The sequence below is a fragment of the Capsicum annuum genome, chromosome 10, assembly GCF_002878395.1.
Source record: "Capsicum annuum cultivar UCD-10X-F1 chromosome 10, UCD10Xv1.1, whole genome shotgun sequence".
Taxonomy (NCBI): domain Eukaryota; kingdom Viridiplantae; phylum Streptophyta; class Magnoliopsida; order Solanales; family Solanaceae; genus Capsicum; species Capsicum annuum.
Window position 1 is genome coordinate 12,906,799 of NC_061120.1, and position 18,529 is coordinate 12,925,327.

Genomic DNA, 18,529 nt, shown 5'->3' on the forward strand with positions numbered 1-18,529 from the left:
AGTTCAAGAAGGAAACAAAACCATGGGAATGTTCAAAACTTGACAAAAATTGCAAGCTATACAAGCTTATCTATGGGAAATCAATCCTAATCTCCTCTAAAATTTTTGTTATGTAGTTAAAAGAAATGCAACTTTTGCAAGGTAAAGTTATGCGGGGAAGTGCGGGTCGAAGTCTTTACAAGTTTACACACACATATACCTGATACTGCAATCTTCAGTGTGTGAATCCATGAGTGATAAATTATTAATCAAGATTAATTAATATATAATTTAAAATTAGTTCAGTATAACCACCCGATGTTGGAAAGTTTTTATCGATGATAATTATCCCTGGATATATAGAGTCGACCAAAAAAAAAAAAAAAAAGTTCAACTGTAGCTAGGCACACTAGAAAGTTAAAAACAGTTTAAATGCACAGCTTTACTTAAACGATGAAAACAACAAATTTAACATAAACTATGTCACAAATGAAAATCAACAAATTAAACAACAAAACGATGCCTTTCAAATGAAAATCAAACAAAATGCTACAAAATCTCCATTGGAATCTTGTGACCAAGTTTTTTTTTTCTTTTTTTCGTTTCCTTCGCTACCAAAGGTTGACCGGAGGTAAGCACGCAACAGCTGCTACTTGAGGTAGTCTCTTGAGAAAGATCAGCTTCAGACTTCCACATTTGATTTTGACAGTCTATATCATCATCACACGTACAAGATCAAACTATGTTTCCGAATCCACAAATCGTCTGGCTACTTCACAAAAATGCATCTCTAAGACGAAACCAATGTCTGCATCTTTTTAGTTCACGGGGAAGTGATTCATATCACACTGATGCCGAATCTGGGCTAGTGATAGCTAGTGATATCCTCTTCCTCTTCCCCTTCCGCGGAAACCCCTTCCCCTGCCTCTACCTCTTGAAAATCTCCCTCCATATGATAGTCCTTGAAAAGCTCTATCAACGAGCTGGTTCTGCATGCTACCACCTCCCCGACCCTTCTTTGGTCCAGAACTACTGGAACCATTAATAGCACCAGCGGGTCGTTTTATGCTGTGGATAAAGACGGGGCAAAACTAAGGTAAGTTGAGAAAAAGTATATGAAAGGGCAAGGAATGACCATCCTAAAAGAACATAAACTTCTGCTAAGTCGTGCATATTGAATGAGATTTTGAGTGAATAACAGCAATAACAGATGGTAAATAATAAACGACAGAGGTAATTAAAAAAAAATGGGGTTCAAAACAATTAACTTTCAAGACATAAAAGCATCTTGAGATGATAGACAAACAGTAAGGCAAGAAAACCTTTCCTTCTTTTACTAGTCTTGGGTTATGTGTTTGTGCTCTATTAAAGTAGTGGTAGAATAGTTTAGCATGACAGAAATCATAAACAATTGTAAAATGTTTTCAAATGATTGAATAACTTAAAAACGTGCATCAAAGTGGCTACAAAGAAAACGTAGAATTCCACAATAACTAGACGCTTATTCTGGAGATAGAAGCTAGCTTTTCAAACCACTATAAACGTGCTATAACTGCAAATCAATTGGAATGAAAGGTACGTTGGGCCACTATGCATGGGCTGAAGTAAGACTTGCCTATTAACAATGAAACCTCTGGTTTGAGTTGTATCACTATAAGTTGATTGAATCCAGATCAATGTAATACTAAAGCAGGGGTGGAGTTTATACTAAACATCTCAATTCACTAGTGTGAAATATATCACTATGCAGCGAGTTAATTATCCATGCAGCAATATTAATTATGAGACCAGACAAGTTGGATAAACTAGTTAACCACACCCTCTTTCTGTTTAGTAGTTCAAACAATAACATACCCAGTTGAAGCTGCAGTTGTTGGTGCTGTAGATTTCACAAGTTCCTTCCAAGAAAGGTTGATTTTTTTGTCCCCGATGAATGAAGGTGTTTTTGCGTGTAGTGGCTGAGTTATCAAAGACAATTGGTTCAAGATTATGGTCTCGTATAAGCAACTTCAAAATGTATTTCTGTATCGTAAAATTCAGTTCAGTTACCTGTGCCATAGACAGTATATTATTGCAAGTCCTCAGCCCTGTAGTAGTATTCTGCTTTTGAGCCTTCTGCAGAACCCAAAAGATTTCACTGCTTAAATAGTGCACATTAAGTAGCATTTTACAAAAATTTTGATAAAACCTGGAGAATGCACCCACAATTTTTTCTTTTTCTTCATCAGATTTAGCAGCAGCAAATGCTTTATTGTGCTCCACCATCCCCTGAGTTAATTTCTTAATGGTAGCCCTAGCAAGCTCTTCAACACAGGTTAACCTTAAATACCAAAGAAGATGAGCGAATTCAAGACGAGGTAAAGCGCACACATTATGGGTGTCAAATGGGAGGGTTGAACGAAATCTGAACGGGTAAAAGCAGGTTGTGTTATAGACAGTCCAATAACCCATCCACAGGTTACTTCTGCGGAAATGAGTTGTGGGTCATATCTCAACCCGGCCAACTGTTACCAAATTTTAATTTCTTTGTTATCTTATAGAACTAGGTCTCAGTCCCAAATAAGTTGGGATCAACTACATGAATCTCAACTTTTTCATTTAAGCTCATTAATCAATTTGGACTACATATCAGGCCTGCTTTTAACTTTTAGATTAGCTAAATTCAGTGGGTCAAAATGGGTTTGAGTTAATAAATGGCGGTCATATTTTCATGGGCTAATTTTGCCACTCCTAAAGCACAATAAGTTAAAAGCGTAAGTGCTTCCAGCATAGGAGTTTGACATAGTCATCATTGACAACACCTAATCAGTAACCTAGACTCCATGAGCCAATCAGAGTTAGCAAGGTTCTGATTGCTTGCTTAGGGAAAAAGTACAGTTCACTGGTTACGTCTTTCTTCTTCTAGGATTATTTATATTTATTGGAAATATTGATTTTATTTACTTTTTGATTGGGTTTATCGTGCTACAGCAGATCAACGAAAAGGAAAAATAATGGAAGCATAAATAACGATTGATTCAAAATATAAAATGACAGAACCTCTAGAACCTCCTCTCTCCCACTCCACTCATCGCCCCCCTCCCCCTCTCTCTTCCCCGAGTTCTTCACCATTCTTAAGGTATGACTCCAGCTTTGCCCACTCCTCGTTTCCTCCCAAACCTCAACTGATCTTTGTTTTTTCCCTAGGTTATTGCTAGTCTCATCATCATCCTCTTTTTCGTTCTCCCACACTTGCTAAAACCAATTTTAATAGAAAACATATGCTGAAACCATATCTTATGTCTTGCTAAAGATGTGCTGCTTAAAATCGTGCATTCCTCTCTTTTCCCGAGGTCATTGCTAGTATCATCTATTCCTTTTTGCACCTTGCACCTCCAATCTATGTTTGCTCAGACTCTTCAAAAATGCCTCCGGGCGCAGATCAGATCCTCCAAAAGTAGTGAAATTTTTAAGGATTCAACACGGGTGTAGCAGTAATTTAGAGAGAGTGAGCAACATAGCCTCCAATAACTATGAGTTCTACCTAAAGTTCTCTTCAATTACGAACAAATCTCTATAGATAAAGATGGGGACAAAATAAGATCAAGCTTTTTTCAGTAAGTTATTTCTTCCTGTGCTGATTGATAATCAACCAAATCACTATAATCTACTGCAGCTGAACCACCGTTACCAAGATATTTTGTGTTTTAACTATCAAAAGTCTAAGATAACCTTGCTTAAGATGGCATAAATTCTAACGTTACAACCACTTAGACCTGACAAATTTGATTACTACTCCATCTTGACAGCAATATTCCTACTTTCCATGCAGCAACCAATGGGAACAACTTTGCTATTATCAGATGCAAAACCAGTGTGCATTTGACTCAGCAACGAATAAAAATATCTCAAGAACATTATTTGCCATATGCACTCAGTACGCATGAATATTCAAGAGCAAAAATAAAAGAAAAAGGTTAAATTAACAAATCACCTCTCTGTGAACTCTTTGTAATTCTCCGAGAAGTCTTCCCCAAGCCTATCAGATGGCTGTCCAGTCACAATCTTGTAACCACATAAGCTATTGGTGGCATTTGGCGCCTATCGACAGCAAATAAACGGTGAGAACTCGACATGCGGATATACACAAAATGTATACAAGAGAAAGAGACATGCCTTGTGAGCTAATTGGTGAAAAGTATACAGCAAACACTCAACATAAGTGAAGTTCATCTCCTCTCCCGCTTTTCGACGAGGCATATATTTCTAAAAGAGAATAAAAAGTTTCATAAGGAGAAATGATTAATTGAAAAGGTCAATCTTTCAAATAGTAGTTCAAACTAAAAGATTCACCTCGTTCATGGAATAACATGAGGTAAAGTTAATCGATATACTGATCTAGGAAAAAATTCTACAATATATGGAAGTTTATCGGGCATGCAATTTTCTGCACGTATAACGGTGCTCTAGCCAGAACTGAGAAAACTTAAATACTTGCCTTTAATAGTTGAACAACAGAGGGAAGGATCTGTCTCGAGTCTTGAGGAATTGTATAGGGTGAGCTCTCTGCAAGGTTTTTGAGCAGGTCTACCTTCCGTTCTTCAGGAAGCTGATGACAAAGATAGATTAGAACAATTTTGGAACTACCAAAAGAACAAATTAATATCCACAATGGCAAAGAAATTACAAAGGTTGTCTCTTTACATTCATCTTAGACAAACTAGCTCCTTATTTGAAACAATAATAAATAGATATGTTTTAAGCACCGAAATTACACCAAATGCAATAGCTACTATTTCATAGAAGATAAGGGAACCAAATAAGTAGTTCGCTAGAATACAACTTCAAGGACTTCAGGTATTACCTCGTCAAATACTGGGAAAATATGTTTATTCAAATAGTTAAGAAATTTGCTATTTGAGGCACCCCGCTGCATGAAACATAGAAATCAGTTAGGCATGATAAGTCATATTAAGCACTGAAAAAGAAATGAAATATTCAGATAAGGACAAACCTCAAAAAATGGAATAGCCATAAACAAACAGGCTATCAATCTATCAATGTGGTCTCTGTCTGAAACCTGCAATTTTAAAACAATTCAGATGACGAATGTAGCAAGAATTCTTCAGCTGCACTGCAGATTAACAAGCACACAGATGGTACTGAAGTTCACCAGACCAAGGAGTTGGACTCATAGGGCAAAATATGGAAAACATAGAACAGAAATCTAATTCTTTCCGGGCAGTATATGATTTCTATTGATACAGGTTATGTACAAATTACAACATCCACCACCACATTTAGTATATTGACTTTAGTAATCCAATAATTCAGAGGTTCCATTCCTGTAGCGTTTAAGAGCTACATGCCAAGAAAGCAGATACATAGTGAAACAGAAACCTATATGCTTTAAGATAAGAAGCTTATACTTTTGATCAATATTGTCAAAGCTAGCTTAAAGTTGCCTAGGCAAAACACACTGAGCTCTTCATCTCACCAAACGAGTGCTTCAGCACAATCACCACACATACGTCTCGTCACCGATGGCTGTTATCTTGAAGAGGCGACACTAATTATTAGATATTTCAATATTTTAAGATTCCCTTCCCACAGAACTGTTATTGGTGCTTTTAATTATTATTCTTGAATTAGAGATTTATATTTCATACTTTTTCTCTTCTTTTGCATCTTTCGTTAAAGCCCACGCTGTATTTCATTTTGAGCACAATGCCCCAACAGACCTCACTTCATTTTAGCCTTTTATAAGACTGATTATATAAAATTCAAGCAGCTTTCATGCATTAAGGTTTCAAATAATTTTACAGCTCCAAAGCTTTTGGAAAATTCATACTAGTTTGGTTGATTTGATGTGTGATAGAAGTTATCCAATGTGTTGAGTTTATGGTTTCAATCAAATGGCAGATTGTAAACATTTTCACCGCTGGGTGAAATTGCTACCAACTAAACTGAAGTGAAAAGTTTTGAGCATCCAACTGTCGGTTACAGAGATTTGGATAATCAACACTTTCAGTAGCTAAGGGAAATCATTAAGACTAAAACAACCGACTAACCACCCCCGTGTGATGCTTTTGACTGCGAGAACAACAGGAAACCAGAAATTTCTGCAACATTCTAAAATGAAACAGACACTTACATTGAATTGTGCATCTAGATCAGCTTGGCCTGCGATGATCTCAATCAGTTCTTGCACACGCTCTTGAGGAGCTTTATCTCCAAATATGCTCAAACTTCTCAAAAAATCCATGAACGTCTTAAATTCACCTCCTGTCACATCTTGTAGGCTCTGCAATAGGGATGCAATTAATCTTCTTGCATTCTCATTGAAAGAACATCTAGAACATACAGAATTTATAATCTATGAAATTTTCCCACTGGTATTACAAGAATCCCCATATTCTATGAGAGAATTGTATGTAGACTCTACAAGATACCGCAGGAACTGGCGACAGTCGAAGAAGCAAAGCTTCTGAAATGTAAGTCAAAATACTTAAGAAATCTCTTCATCAACTCCCTACAGGACAGAAAGAACAGGAGTAGAATATCTAACTACCTTTTTTATCAGATCGGTAATGTGCCTCTCCATTTGTTCTGGAGGCTTGAGGAGCTCAGCTTTTAGAGGAAATACCTGCAGAAAAAGTCATATAGCCAATTAGAACACGAACGACTTGCAAATGGGCATATTAACAGCTTCCGCAGAGAGAATGTGAACCTTACCTTGTCTTTGATAAAAACTAATGTCCTTTCACGGAGATTGTCATCAGACATCTGCTCATCAATAGTCTCAATGTGTTTAAAAAGAGCTGTCAATGAAGCTACAGGAAAAGAAATCAAATTGCCTTACTAACAGAGCAGCAATTCTATCAGAAGAAATTGTACCAGTTAAAGCATCAAGAAAAATGATGGAAAATGAATTAGCAGAACTGCAGAAGGTAAAGCGATGAGTCATTGAAGGTTTTCATAGCGAGCATGCTAGTTCATGGAGCATCTTTTCTTGGATTGCTTATCCATTAACCTTGCAAACCCTTTAGGCATTCCTCTCCGTTCTAGTTTTGCCCCTGTCATCTCTTTCTCCCTTTCCCCATCAATGTGTGATACGAGCACGGTTAGCTTGGATCACATTAGGAGGATTTCCATATATGGATGATAGCTTGGATCCAGGAGGAAGCCATGGAGCAATAAATACATAAGGAATGGGCGATCAGGGTGCCAATTGGGCAATCAAGAAGGCCCTTGTGGGTTATTTCCAAAATAGTCAATTTTGGGTTACTTTTGTAATAGGCTATTTTTGCAAAAGCAATAACTATAAATAGTTGCCTTAGCCATTTTCATACTTAGATTTTGGATGATTGCATTGTCTTGAATAAAAAAAGAGGCAGCCCGGTACACTAAAGCTACTGCTATGTGCGGTGTCCGGGGAAGGGCCCCACCATAAGGGTGTATTGTACGCAGTTTTACCTTGCATTCCTGCCAGAGACTGTCTCCAAGGCTTGAACCCGTGACCTCCTGGTCACATGACAGCAACCTTACCATGTCTTGAATAGACTTGATATTTGGTTACTCTAGGTTAGGGTGGTGATTGGGTTCGATTCCAATTGTTAGCTTAGATCAAGTGATTAGGGTGGATTTCCGAATTGCTTGCGTTATCTTCTTCGCTTGATTCATGATCGAGTTATCATATTGTGGATTCAATTTGATTTCTCGTGTATTTAATTGAGTTCTATTCTTCCTTAGTCTATTTGTGAATTCATTTAGGCCTTTCTTCTATTCTCATCCTTTTTTTCTAATTCTATCCCTCTATCTTCAATTTGTGTTGTTTAATTCCATATTTCCGATATTGATTCTAGTCACCTCGATTAGGATTATTATCAATCTGTCTCCAAAATTAACTATGAAGTTAGCAGGAAAGGATCTACATCGATGACTATATACTGCTCTAACCTCTATTCAATCTCTGACTTCAAGTATGCATAATGGACTACGGTTTGAATACCGTGCAACCTAATGAAGTAGTGTGTTGCAATATATGTACATAGATTCTTTTTGGCTTCATTTTGGTTATTTTCTTCCTTTACTTTGGGTTTTCTTCTTTCTTCTTCAAGAAAAAAATAGAGACAGCCGGTCAAAAAATTTGCATCCAAGATCCAATTGTGTTCATGAAGATATAGATTACAGACTCCAAGAAGCTGATATGAGAAGTATCCCATACCACTTTTGACTAATTTTAAGGACACACCATAGGAATTGGAATAGAGTTAAAATTTAGCTACATATTAGTTCTCATCTAAACACTTACAACAGCTTACACAATGACATCCACACCTGCCTTTTATAAAAGATGATTTCTTAGTCTTCTTGTTTTCTAATGCTAAATTTCAAGATTGATGAAGTAGATCAAAGATTGCATAACAAATCAAGATAATTTTGGGGACAAGATAATGCTAAATTTCAAGCAAAACAACAAAGGCTTGTTTGAAGCGAGCTTAAGCCCTGAAGTTAGGTGCAACATAGGCAGAGCGCTTCGCCTCACCTAGACATTGATTTAGTTTAGGCAACAAGCTGCTAAGGCTTATGTCTCATTACCAATGGCAAAGTTTGGAAGAAGGCAACACTACATATTAACTATTTCACCTAATTATACTTTTATTCCAATTCCTTTGTCCAAATTATTATTGTGTTGGACTCATTGTCAATACTTAATATTCCTGTATTAGGCAGGCTAGACCTTTTGTATTCCTTCAACATATTGACGGAAAATGTCTTCTCGGTTATTACATTTGTTGGCACCTTGGTATGCATTATTAATTATCTTTAACTTCCTAACCAAAAAAGTTGTGGTTTACTTTTTATTTTGGGGTTCTCATCATTTGCACCATTCTTTACTAGAGCAATGAATCTCAGCTTTTATTTTCGCTATATGTTAAAATTTCCAATAGAATTTAATGCTTTTTTTGCTTTTCATGTTTGAAAGCATTTGTACCCTTAGCACTCGGAAAGGATCTTTAACCCATTTGCTTTTACAAATGATCCCAGCGAGAGGCAGTGTCACAATTTTAAAATAAGGCAATGATTTTATTGGAGTGGCGGGAAAGCCCCGATAAACAAGCGAACACAAGAAAATGGATGACTTGCAGAAGGACAGGGTTTTTAAAGAATGACATTTGATAATCTAGACTAACAGACCTCATGGATGCACCAAGGTTCACTCAAAACCAAAGATAAGCCCCCTCCGGTACAAATTCATTTAGGTTCCCTTTTTTATTCAAGGGTAGTTCTGTAAAAGGGTCAGCTCTTTTAGCTTTCTAAAAGATGTATATGTGTGTATTGCAGGTAAACCAACATGACTTTAATTTTCAGGTGCTTCACCTTTATGTTTTTCGCAAACACTCTTCATTTATCTCTCCTGTTCTTCCTCTTTTCGCTCCGTAATTTGTTGAGTTATTGTGTCTCTAATTTTCATTTCTGCTTAGTTTTTGTTCCAATTGATTTTCTGTTTCTCTAGGTAGCCCCTTTTCTTTTTAGAATATTAAGTTAAAAACTCATTCTCTAGTCCTTCAAATTCTCTCTTATTTCTTTCTATTGAAAGTACCCACATAACTACATGTCTACATCTTATGGGACATCTTCTCTTCCTTCTTTTGAAAGCACAAATGTGCACCCCGTCTTTCAGCAGTGTCATACAACAACAACAACATACCCAGTGTATTCCCACATAGTGGGATCTGGGGAGGGTAGAGTGTACGCAGACCATACCACTACCCCAGGTGAAGTAAAGAGGCTGTTTTCAATAGACCCCCGGCTTAGAACCGATAACAATATAACAAACAGAAATAGAATATCACTAGGAATCGGAATAACATATAGAATCCTACTTGGAAAGGGATTATAACGTAGTGTCCTATTAGGAAAAGAATTGGAATGTAGTGTCTATAAATAGGGCCTCAATGTAATAATGTAGTTACAACAATTCAATAATATTCTTCTCTTATATTTCTTCACATGGTATCAAAGCCTCTATGATTTTGTTAGCAAAAGTAAGGCCACCACACTTTTTTCCCCTACTTTCTCAGAGCAGGGCCCATTCTCACCCAATGTTGGGCCCCCGATTTAGATTCGGGGAGATTGTCCACACCTAGTTAACTAGGCCTAGGCGTGAGGTGGGGTGTTAAAGATTGAGAAGAAAGTCTCACATTGGTGGTTAATGAGATGGGTGGTCTTTTTATAAGGCTTGGGCAATCCTCCTCCTCATTAGCTAGCTTTTGGGGTGTGAGTTAAGCCCAAGACCAATTTTAACATGGTATCAGAGCCTCTACGATCTTGGAGAGAATCAAAGAGCTTACGTTGCCGGCGGGCGGCTATAACCCACATATGTCACCCGTCCGATCAATGATCATGTTAGCAAAAGTTAGGCCACCACACTTCTTTCCCCTACTTTCTCATATCTAATTTGTGTAGCACCATGCATCTTTCTAGTGACTACTTTCTCATATCAGATTTGTATAGCAGCGTGCATCTCTCCAGACTACTTATATTTAATTTGCGCAGTACTGCGCATATTTTCAGACTAATATTTAATTTGCGCAGTACCGTGCATCTTTTCAGACTACTTTCTCATATCTGAGTTACATTGCACCGTGCGTCTTTCCGGTGACTCCTTAGATCTGATTTGTGAAGTTCCATGCATCTTTATGGTGACTACTCAGATCTAATCTGTGTAGGGTCATGCCATCTTCCAACCTTAGCCATATAAGTTCTCTTTTTCAGTAGGGTTGTGTCGTCATTCCGACCCTACCCATATAATTTCTCTTTTTTAGTAGGATCGTATCGTCATTCCGACCCTACCCATATAATTTCTATTTTTCAATTGGATCGTGTCATCATTCCAACTCTATCCATATAATTTCTATTTCTCAGTAGGATCGTGCCATCATTCCGACCTACCCATATAATTCTCCTTCTCAGTAGGGTCGTTTCATCATACTGATCCTACCCATATAATTTTTTTTCAAATGGTGACCACTTTTCAACCATCAAATCTAATAATCCGGCGCATGAGTATGTTCTGGCCAGTTCTTCAATGACTATCTTGTTCAAGATCTACTCATCTCTTGATTTCGAGGTGACCCATATATTTTATACCAGTTTCCGGCAGTTTTCTAGCGACACAGACTTTACGGCGATGTTTACTACTTTTCGGATCATTGTTCAGTTTGTTTTGTTTCAGTTGAGGTCTCCCAGACGTCCAAAGCAGTCCTTATCAGTTTTCTTGCAGATATCTTCACCAAGTCCCTCACCGATCCTTGTATTAATTACATCCATAACAAGCTTGGTACATATGTCTTCTATGCACCAGCTTGAGGGGAAGTGTTAGAATATGACTAGGAATAGGAATAACATATAGAATCCTACTTGAAAAGGAATTATAATGTAGTATCCTATTAGGAAAAGAATTGGAATGTAGTGTCTATAAATAGGGCCTTAATGTAATAATGTAGTTACAACAATTCAATAATATTCTTCTCTTATATTTCTTCACAGTCTGTAGCCGATATATCACATAGCTATACTTGAGCTCTTATTTAAGTTGATTATAAATTGGGACAAGAGCATATGTCCTAAAAGGATTTGATCAATATAATTCCTACTTCAGAAAAGTGTAATAAGAAGATGTATTTTAATATGGCATATCAATCGCTGCAAAACCATGGTATATAGCTGCCAGGTATTGAACGAAAGAGCATGCTTGCTAATGCTTAATGGTGCATCAAATGCAAAATATAATGTGCACTGCATCAATAAGTTTGCTGATTTATCCAATGTAGCTAATGAAACATGTTAGGTGACCCACGGGGGATGAGCTGCTTGCTTTCTTATATGATTTTGGGCGATCTCACCTCATGAGCCAACTTTTGAGGTTGAGTTAGGCCCAAGGTTCAATTCTTCACATAGTATCAGCATCAGATCCCTCCCTATTATTGCTTTAGGCAATGCTGAGCCCCCATGCTCCAAATGTATAAGTCTGGGCTTGCAGGGTGTCAAGTATCCTACATCGATTGAGGGACAGGAAGTTGAAGTCCAAGATTCATCTTCTTCCCACAACAAACTCCAAAGGTTTCGACATTTTACAAGGTACGTTGAAGACATTATACCTACCAAGGCACAAAACAAGAAACACTGATACCAAACAAAACATCCATAGTTCCATAGCATCATTTGGTCTTGACCAAGCTTTAATGCATCTATTGTTCTACCTTTTTTCTTAGACAGTGATACCAGGAAACATGAAAAAGAAAGAGCAGTTTGATCAGTTCAGCAATTTAATTTCTTAACTCAATTTAAGATGAATGCATTTACAGATAGTTCCTATGTGCATGGTTTCAATGTCATAAGGAAAGAATAAACATACCTTTTACGTCTTGCCTTAACAAGGACAAAAGGGCTTTGTTTACTGCATCACGTTCCACATTTTCCTCTGTAAGAGGAGAAAGAGAAGTCAAGATCACATATCCTTTCTCATAATCAACATTTCTTGATGGAAAGACTAAGAGATTTCTATACCAGCAGTCAGGAGTTGTACAAGTATGTCAACAATTTTTGAAAGATGCTCGGGTGTGTCTTTGCAAAAAAGAGGAAGTCCACGAATAGCTTGCACTCGAACCTGCAAGCAGTAATTGGTAAACAAAGTTCAAGGTGCTCCCATCTTAAAGCATCAATATTACAAAATTCTAGTTTCATTTATGCTGCAAGTACTGTTAAGAGAAGCCCTTCTTTCTTTTTATCTATAAGCTTTGAAGAGAAACTTAACTCACGCCGTCGAAATGTTTCTAGGAATTCAATTACTAATTGAATTTTTAAAACATGTCAAAAAGCAATAAAGGAAGACAGAAAGCAAAATCGAAAGAAACTGGAGGAGATTGCGACCGACAAACAACAACAACAACAACAACAACAAACCCAGTATATTCCCACCTAGTGGGGTCTGGGGAGGGTAGAATGTACGCAGTCTATACCACTACCTCTAAAGAAGTAGAGAGGTCTTGCAGGTAATCAAGAAACAGAAAATCTCGAATACGGAATAGGTAACAGATAGAATCAGTTCAAAGGTCAAGGTCATCACGATATTTTCCTCATCCTCTGCCCATTTTCTAACCTAAAAATGAAATTGATTAAGATCAAGGAGAAACACAGGTTTCTTTTTTATTTTATAATTGTGGTTTTCGAGCATTATTCCAGAGGGTACATGCTACCTCTCAAGTCCCACCAGCACAGCCAGCATAATTACCGAGTAACTCTGTCCACAAAAGCCTAACGCTTAGGCTGATAGGATAGATCACCTAATTCTTTTTATCTCTACAAGAATTTGAACCATGTTCTCCATGGTTTGCAACCACGTCATTGACAAATAGGCCACACCCTTGGGTGCAGAAAATATCGGTATCTACACACCAATAATCCAAATACAAGTATTTGGAATGTGAAACGGAATGTCACTACAACGAAATAAAAAGGTACTGGTCTTTACTCTCCCTTTATATTTATGCACAAAAATCAAGATAACAGGGAAAGAGCACAACAATTAACTTGCAGCATAGAATATACACATAGCATGGCTTTTAAAGAAATTATTACACTGTCATGATTTCATTGTTTCCCAGTTGATTTTAATATTCTCGAGCCGCAAACAACTATCTTCATTTTTAAAGTTCAATCAAAAACTGATACTCCCAAGTCTCAACATACAGCAAAAAATTCAGTTTCCAAATCACAAGATTCATGAACTCAATTTTATGATGCAACTGGATACACCAATCTCTGCTTGTCGAAAAAAATTAGAAATAAGAAGCTTACTAAAATGGCCAACTAAAAGTAAGAACGAAAAGTACAATAATTATATTTCAATTTAATCTACTTGACATTGATATGCATCGTTAAAGCGCCTCATAGAGTAGCTTATTTCGGTCAGACTGCAGTTAATGAGGATTGTGTTACTCAGGAGAACTTGATACATATGGGTTACTCATTATATAATATATGCTACATGTGTGGAGCAGAACCCTAATCAGTCAACCACCTTTAAATGCATTGTCCAGTAGCCTGGCAGCTTTGAAGATATGGAAAGAGAAAAAATAGATGCTTTGAAGACAGAAGGGTGACAAATTTGACAATTCAGCAACTAAAAGGATTGTCTTCATCTTTTGTATTGCTGGAATAATAGTGATATTGTGAACAAGATAAAATGTTAGAGACTTTGAGCTCCCTGCATAGCTAAAGGGATGCTTTTTCTGTATATATTCTGGTAAAACAAACTATCTTAGTGCTTGTATTAATAAAATATATTAGATTTTCTAAATTAAAAATCTACTTGCACCAAAAGGAAGTAATTTTTCCCTCATCCACCTCCAGCAATATGAATATTTTCTTAAGTCAATCCTAGTTGCTACTTGCTACCTAGCTAGTCCCTCACAACTTTGGCATCAAGAACGGATAAAGAATAGACGAACCTACTACACACAATCTCAGTTAAAAACTGTGACACAATTCCCATCTCTTGCACTCATTCTCGTGTCTTGGTAGTTTTTGACATCTCAAATGACGGTGCCTAAAAGTTATATTATTTGAAAAAACTCACTTAGGACTAACAACAAAGAAACCTTATCATAACTTTTTTTTGATAACCATGGTGTCCGAGCAAACTTGCACACACCTCGACTAATTCCACGAGATACTGACACCTCCCACCATCAACAGGTACTAGATAGTTCAATTCACCAAGGCTAGAACAGATGAGAAGAGATCACCTATTGTTTGTCTCTGTTGGAAATTAAACCTGAGATCTCACGGTGCTCAACCCAAATTCACTGAACCACTAGACACATCCTTGGGCGTGAAACCTTATAATGACTTAATACAACAACAACAACAACAAATCTAGTATAATCTCACACAGGTGGGGACTGGGAAGGGTAGTAGGTATGCAGAATTTAATGATCATAAGAAGAAACAAGCTGATTAATTTGAAACAAAATAGAGAATATTAGCATTAGACCAGAATGACAGACACACGTGAGAAATGTCCAAATTGATCTTTAAAGGAATTTAAAAATACAGAAGGACTGACCGCAAGCTCCTCAGCTTCACAGAAATCCAGCTGAGCATCTACAGCGCGGACAGATAAACTAGGAAAATACTTGAAGAATCTGGGAATTAGCTGAGCTGCTAATTGCATAGCTTTAACACTGCTGCTCTTTGCTGCCTTAATTATATTCTCATAGTCCTCCACATTCTACACCAATAATTGCACAATTTAATCAAAATTAGCTGAAACTATTCCCAAAAAAAACATATAAACCTGATTCTGTGCACCACAGTTCAATCAAACTAAAATAAAACTACTCGAAAAAAAATATATAAATTTGATTTGAGTACACCACATGCGGCTCTTCGCTGCCTAATTATATTCTCATAGTCCTCCACATTCTACACCAAATAATTCCACAGTTCAATCATACTTGAATGAAAATATTCAGGAAAAATATAAATTTGACTCAATACACCACAGTTCAATCAAGCTCAACTGCTCAAACATTTTTTTTTAACAAAAACAAATTTCATTCAATACACCGCTGTTCAATCAAATTGAGCTGTAACTACTCGAAAAAAATATATAAATTTCATTCAATACATCAAGTTCAATCAAAATTAGCCGAACCTATTCAAAAAAATATATGGAGTATAAATTTGACTCAACACACCACAGTTCAATCAAACTTAGCTGAAACTATTCGAAACAAATATATAAATTTGACTCGATACACCACAGTTCAATCAAATTGAGCTCAAACTATTCCAAAAAACATATAAATTTGATTGAGTTCAATAAAATTTAACTCAATTCTTCAAACTTACAAATTTGATTCAAATTCGAACCCTAAAAGGGGAACATGAAAAGGTAAATTGAATTTATATGGACCTGAGACTTGTCTTTAGCCTCATTAAGTGGCTCGCCGTATTCGTAAAGCTTCTCGATAATACAAATTTCATTCAATAAAATTTAGCTGAAACTATTAAAAAACATATAAATTTGATGCAACACACCACAGCAAAATAAAAAATGATCTCAATTCCTCAAAAACGTATAAATAAATTTGATTAAATACACAACAATTCGATCAAAATTAGCTGAAACTACTCGGAAAAGATACAAAATTTTTCAATCAAATTGAGCTAAAACTATTACCAAAAAACCATCAAATTTGATTGAATACACAACATTTCAATAAAAATTAGCTCAACTCCTCAAAACTTACAGATTCGATTCAAATCCGACCACTAGAACGGGAAAAATGAAAAGGGAAATAGAATTACTACAGACCTGAACCACTCGCCGTATTCGTAAAGCTTCTCAATAATACAAATTTCATTCAATTAAAATTAGCTGAAACTACTCGAAAATATACATTTTTTTTTCAATCAAATTGAGCTGAAACTATTTTAAAAAAAAAAGCATATAAATTTGATTCAAAACGCCACAGTTAAAACAAAAATTAGCTGAAGCTACTCGGAAAAAAAAAAAAAATAGAAATCTCATTCAATAAACCACAGTTCAATCAAACTTAGCAAAAACTTTCGAAAAAAATATATAAATGCGCTTCAGTACAATCAAACTTAGCTGAAATTATTCAAAAATGTACATATAAATTTGACTACATACACCACATATTCCATCAAAATTAACTGAAACTACTCGAAAAAAATACAAATTTTTTCAATTAAAAAAAATCATCCCTGGAACGGAGAAAATGAAAATGAAAATTGAACTATTAGGGACCTGAGACTTGTCTTTGGACTCGTTGAGTCGTTCACCGTATTCGTAAAGCTTCTCAGTAAAATTTAGCTGAAACTACTCAAAAAAAAAAAAAAACTTTTCAATCAAATTTAGTTGAAAATATTAAAAACCATATAAATTTGATGCAATACACCACAGTTCAATAAAAAATGAGCTCAACTATTCAAATATGTACATATAAATTTGACTAAATACACAGCAATTCGGTCAAAATTAGCTGAAACTACTAGAAAAAATGAAAAAAATTACAATCAAAAATAAAAGTCATACAAAATTTGATTGAAATTAGAACCCTAGAACGGGGAAAATGAAAATGAAAATTGAACTACTATGGACCTGAGACTTGTCTTTGGACTCGTTGAGTCGTTCACCGCATTCGTAAAGCTTCTCGATAATGGCCTCATCGGATGAATCCGCCATTGCTAAGAGCTTTGTAAGTTGAAGAAGAAAGTAGAGAGACTCGTAGACAAGTGTGAGGGAAAATGACTTGGGCCTGATAATCAATCGGGTTTCACAAACGGATATATATAGACACAGGATTTAAAAAAAAAAAAAAAAAAGCTGATAAGAGTTTGATTTATTTCTTTTTGTTTTACTGAAGATACTACGTTTGAATCAAAAATAATGAGCAGCCATACAAATTTATTCCTTTTTTGACAAAATTATTTTACTTTAGTGGAAAAATAAAAACACACTGCGTTTAATCATCAATTTTTCAATTTCAATTCTAAAAAATTATTTAAAAAAGTAAAAACAAATTTTACTTGTTTTCACTTTATTCACTCACCCCATCTTTTTAATCTTTTTCTGGAAGTGGGGATCATGAATTTTGTCAGGGCAATGAAATTAAAATTCAAACGTCAGGGCTTAACAGTGCCTTCAGCAAAGAAATAGTGAACCGCCCTGACCAAGTCGTCAACAAAAATATTCCAACAGTGATAATAAAATAGACCTGACTTCAATTACAAAATTTCAAAAATAACTTTAATTTATATTCATGGTCAACTCCAACTCCAACTTTATCTTCAACTCCATTCTAACTTCGAAAAAAAAGTAATTTTCATGGCTAAACGGGGCCTCCTGAAATTGGATAACACAGATACCCTCCGTCTCATTATTTGTGTGCCATTTTTTTGGTTTGTCCTAAAAAGAATATCGCTTTTAGAAAATTATATAATGATATTATTTTTATTTTAGGGGAAAGGACAGAAACGGTACTTCAAATTAAACTATTTTTACGAAAATAATCATGGAATTTAAATTTCACTTTCTAGCCATTTCAATTTGTTGGCTTGTTCTATACCGATTCTACACACTTCTAGACAGTTTCTATACATGTCTTATACATATAAATATTCTATACGAAAATTATATAATTTCGATATATAATTTATACAATAATAAATATTTTTTTTACACATTTTATAGACAATTATATAATTTTTATATATTTTCTATATATTCTTTATATATATATTTTATACATTCTATACATACATGTATATGGATACATATTCTATAGAGAAAATGATTTATTACCCTCCCAACCTTTAGTCAAAATTCTAACTACACATTTATACTTTGTGGGATCCTGAATTATTTTAAAGTGGAATTATTAAACCTGAACGCTAACATGGCAAGAGAGTATGTTTCACTCTCTTTAAAGAGAGTGAAACAGATTTTTTTTATTAAAAATTTATTTTTAAT

At 35.6% G+C, this 18,529-nt stretch overlaps 1 protein-coding gene across 2 annotated transcripts; it reads right to left on the minus strand.

Annotated features, from left to right (window-relative positions):
- Positions 1-396: 396 nt before the first annotated feature.
- On the minus strand, positions 397-17,377 carry LOC107845401 (apoptosis inhibitor 5-like protein API5). 2 transcript variants are annotated; one of them, XM_016689698.2, is made up of 17 exons: positions 17,159-17,340; positions 16,805-16,876; positions 15,095-15,259; positions 12,535-12,634; positions 12,383-12,448; positions 6,694-6,791; positions 6,530-6,604; positions 6,113-6,262; positions 4,973-5,038; positions 4,823-4,888; positions 4,457-4,567; positions 4,135-4,224; positions 3,953-4,059; positions 2,185-2,299; positions 2,029-2,094; positions 1,834-1,937; positions 397-1,047 (listed from the first exon to the last, which is right to left on the minus strand). In XM_016689698.2, the coding sequence occupies exons 1-17, from the start codon at positions 17,240-17,242 to the stop codon at positions 855-857; spliced, it is 1,728 nt and encodes a 575-aa protein (XP_016545184.2). In that variant the 5' UTR covers positions 17,243-17,340; the 3' UTR covers positions 397-854. The 2 variants fall into 2 exon arrangements, with proteins under 2 accessions (XP_016545184.2, XP_016545185.2); XM_016689699.2 differs by lacking the exon at positions 16,805-16,876 and having other exon boundaries at positions 17,159-17,377.
- Between the last annotated feature and the right edge of the window lie 1,152 nt (positions 17,378-18,529).